Source organism: Vicia villosa, linkage group LG3, assembly GCF_029867415.1.
Source record: "Vicia villosa cultivar HV-30 ecotype Madison, WI linkage group LG3, Vvil1.0, whole genome shotgun sequence".
Taxonomy (NCBI): Eukaryota; Viridiplantae; Streptophyta; class Magnoliopsida; order Fabales; family Fabaceae; genus Vicia; species Vicia villosa.
The window spans coordinates 60,709,061-60,712,835 of NC_081182.1; the positions used below are offsets into that span (position 1 = coordinate 60,709,061).

Sequence of the window (3,775 nt, forward strand, 5' to 3'; positions counted from 1 at the left end):
TTGGCAAAAGGAATAACCAAATTACAAGGTACACATGTTATTCCCCATTAAATTGCCAAATTTTGTTTTATTTTCTCTATTAAAAATATTATATGTTTTTTTTTAAAAGGCAATTGGATTAAAGAAATCGTACTAGGGGTGCAACCCTTACAACAATATTACACCGATTTGAAACAATCAAGAGGAGCCATGTACCAATCAAAGAAACTAGATGATGGAGAATACATGTCCTTACTAGCTAACCAAATTTTGTTTTTTTTCTCTATTAAAAATATTATATGTTGGTGCTACAAAATTATTATCCACGTAATTTTAGTTTTTTGTGTTAAATTAATATGTATTTATAAAAAAATGGTTGAAAAAAAAGGAACACGAGATTTTATTTCTAAGTCAAGATTTTCATTACTTTTATTATCTTTTAAAATAAAAAAAAATCATATTTAATTCTTTTCCTTTTAAAAAATTCTAAAATTTGGCAAATAAATATATTACAGTATTATAAACATGTATGAAAAAAATTATTCAAAAATTTAAAAATTAAAGGAGAATTACATAATTTTCAAAATTTTAGCAAATAGAAGGGACTAAAACTGCACGTATAAAAATTTTGTAAGGACCAACATATATCATTTTTTAAATAGGGACTAAAAAAAAATTTAAGATATTTATAAAGACTAAAAATATATTTAATCCTAAAAAAAAATACATCATCAATTTTGTTTACTAGAAATAGGATAAAAGACCAAAATAATTTAAAAATAAAATAGATAAATTGATTTAATGAATGAAATAAAATAAAGGATTTAAAAGAATAATTCAGTCTAATACATATTGTATTTAAATTACAAAATCATTTATAAGAAATATTATGTATATTTTTTTCTTCTGAATGTCACTTTAATATTTTCTAATTAAATAAGAATTTAAAACAATTTTTAAAAAAATTTAGATTACTTAATAAATTGATAGACACTATTAAATAATTAATTTAATGTTTTGTTTATAAAAATTAATTAGTTTTTATTTATTTATTTATTTATATGTACTAGTTTGTTTGTGCAACCTATTTATTTGGAAAACTTATTTATTTGGATAACCTATTAAAAAAAATTATGAATGTTATTGTTGAGTTGAGAAATAAATAAACAATTTTATTAAAATGTGTAATAGTTTCATAGCAATATTTTTTCTAAAAATTGATAGACATGATTTTTTGTATAATAATATAAATAATTTTATAAAAATATATAGTGTGGGTATGAGACGGAGTGAATAGTGACATAACCGTGTCGCATATATACCGCTTAATTTAATGAATAATTACCTGTCTCCATTGCTTATTAAAATAAAAATTAAAAAAAAAATGGACCACATTACCAACCCTATTTATTTGTGAGTGCTGATACTAGTTTATCTATGCTCTTTTATTTTGTTGTCGCACACTTTAAATTGGTAGTTATAAGAACATTGATGGATCATGTTTCCCTATATTTAATAGGCGCAATTCTAGCCACTATATTATTGAAACAAAAATTAATAAATAATAAATAACGGAGAAAATATAGAAAATCTATATGGGAATTATTATTTAATGGGTCTTATACAAAGCAAGAGCAGCCCAAACTAAAAATAGCTTTTTGTTAATATAAAGAGGATTGGTGTATTCAATTAGGTTTACGTGAATTGTGATTTATCAGTTAGGTTTACGTAAATTGTGATTTCTTCTTCTTTCTGTCTTGCTTGCTGAATGTCCATGGAATTAGATACCCTCTTGCCCAGCGTTACACAACATCCTCCCCCGGAAAGCTATGTAGAAATAGACAAGCGGCAGAAATTGGAACCGGAAGCAGAAGAGGAATCGGAATCACAATCCAATTCTGAACAGGAATCCGATTCTGAATCAGAATCGGAATGGGAACCGGAACCATGGAGTTTGAAACCCATTGAAGATTTAGTGGAGAGTGACTTCTATATGTATAACGATGATTCAAATCCTTACCTTTTTTCTTGTTCGCGGTTTGAGTATAAGAATAAGGCACAGATTAAAAAAGAAGAGGAAGTAGAAAAGGCCGTGGCTGAATATGAGGAGCGCTCTCGTAACCTAACTGTGCGTTTCTCATAATCTATTCTACTTTTAATTTTATTTACTTTCAATTTTGTGTTTGACTAACTTAACATCTATATTATGCATTGCACAGCCCTTTGATGCTATCCCTGTGCCACCGTTAGCCAATATATTTGGTAATAACTGGCCCAAACCCATTACCATTACTGATGATGTTCGCCCAGTTCTCATTCACCTCTCCAAGCTTGCTTTGGAAATATACAATCAGGTTCCAAACGTCTCTCAATCACTGCCAATATATTATTCATTTATCAACTTAAATATTCTAGTTCTAATATTTTATTCTTTATTTAGGGTACTGCAAATGCAAACTATGTGTTTAATGAAATTGTCAAAGCAACCTCTCCGTTTATTCCTTCCGGCACTCATTACATTACCTTTGAAGCAAAAGATGCTGCTCATGTTGATCCTTTCAACAGCCCTATCACAACTTTTCAGGCCCATGTATGGAACAGGAGGCCTGCAGAGGGACCGCCTGTAGTCAAGTCATGTTCCATTAGGCCTAATTAATACATGCTTCATTGTAATATTATGCATTATTTCATATTTAACATAATCTAGCAAAATCAATATTATCTAGACACAAAAAATGGTGACAGTTTATAGTTTATTTGAACTTGTACATGATTATTACATTTAAAATATATCAACCAAATTTCTTTTTAAGCAAATCACAATGATTACAATTTAAAAATAATAACAAATATGAGAAACATGGTGGCCATGACGGAGAAGGGAAGCTTTAAGTAACTCGTGTGTCTAAACCATTGGTCGGAAGTAAGTGTGTCTACACAGTTAGTCAGGAAGATTAGGTTTTGCCATGATATTTGGGTTGGTTTAATATTGTGTGTGTTTCTTTTAAGTGATTATTTCTTGTCTCAGAGCAAAAATCTCATAGCGGGTTCGATGGGAAATTTGGAGGGCGTGTCTGGGATCTCTCCAGGTGTGGGAAGAGGTGCTCCTAGAGTCCCTTCGCGGTATTATCTTAGGTTTAGTGCGGGTTGATTAGAATTTTTATTGGATTTAGAGTTTGGATCCATTAGGTGGGTTTCCGAGTCTGTAGTTACATGTGAAACTTTCTCTATATATATATATATATATATATATATATATATATATATATATATATATATATATATATATATATATATATATATATATATATATATATATATATATATATATATATATATATATATCATACTTTATATGATTTAGTTTGTTTGACAGGAACTATAACAATGTATATATATAATTTTGGATATTATAATGGTATTATATTAGTGTATATATATATATATATATATATATATATATATATATATATATATATATATATATATATATATATATATATATATATATATATATATATATATATATATATATATATATATATATATATATATATATATTGTCCTACCTATGGTTGAAAATATATCGTCGAAAATATATTACAGGTAGAAAATATTACAGGTTGAAAATATATTACAAGTCGAAAATATTACAGGTCGAACTGGGAGGCTTAAATTACAGGTTGCACTTTAAAATACCTCATTTAGCAACGACAGCGCTTTTAAAAAACGCTCTTAAAAGGCCACCTACTAAAGCGCTTTATTACTAAAAGCGCTGCCTAAGATTAAAAAAAAA

At 27.4% G+C, this 3,775-nt stretch overlaps 1 protein-coding gene across 1 annotated transcript; it reads left to right on the plus strand.

Moving 5' to 3' along the window:
- Positions 1-1,663: 1,663 nt before the first annotated feature.
- LOC131655896 (uncharacterized) lies at positions 1,664-2,771 on the plus strand. Its single transcript, XM_058925693.1, has 3 exons — positions 1,664-2,107; positions 2,199-2,333; positions 2,420-2,771. The coding sequence occupies exons 1-3, from the start codon at positions 1,748-1,750 to the stop codon at positions 2,633-2,635; spliced, it is 711 nt and encodes a 236-aa protein (XP_058781676.1). The 5' UTR covers positions 1,664-1,747; the 3' UTR covers positions 2,636-2,771.
- The last annotated feature ends 1,004 nt before the right edge of the window (positions 2,772-3,775 follow it).

Excerpts from the sequence above, each read along its gene's own strand:
- LOC131655896 (XM_058925693.1), top strand. The coding sequence starts at position 1,748 with ATGTCCATGGAATTAGATACCCTCTTGCCCAGCGTTACACAACATCCT. Across the intron at positions 2,108-2,198 it reads AGCGCTCTCGTAACCTAACT|CCCTTTGATGCTATCCCTGT; the intron begins GTGCGTTTCTCA and ends TGCATTGCACAG. Across the intron at positions 2,334-2,419 it reads CTTTGGAAATATACAATCAG|GGTACTGCAAATGCAAACTA; the intron begins GTTCCAAACGTC and ends TTCTTTATTTAG.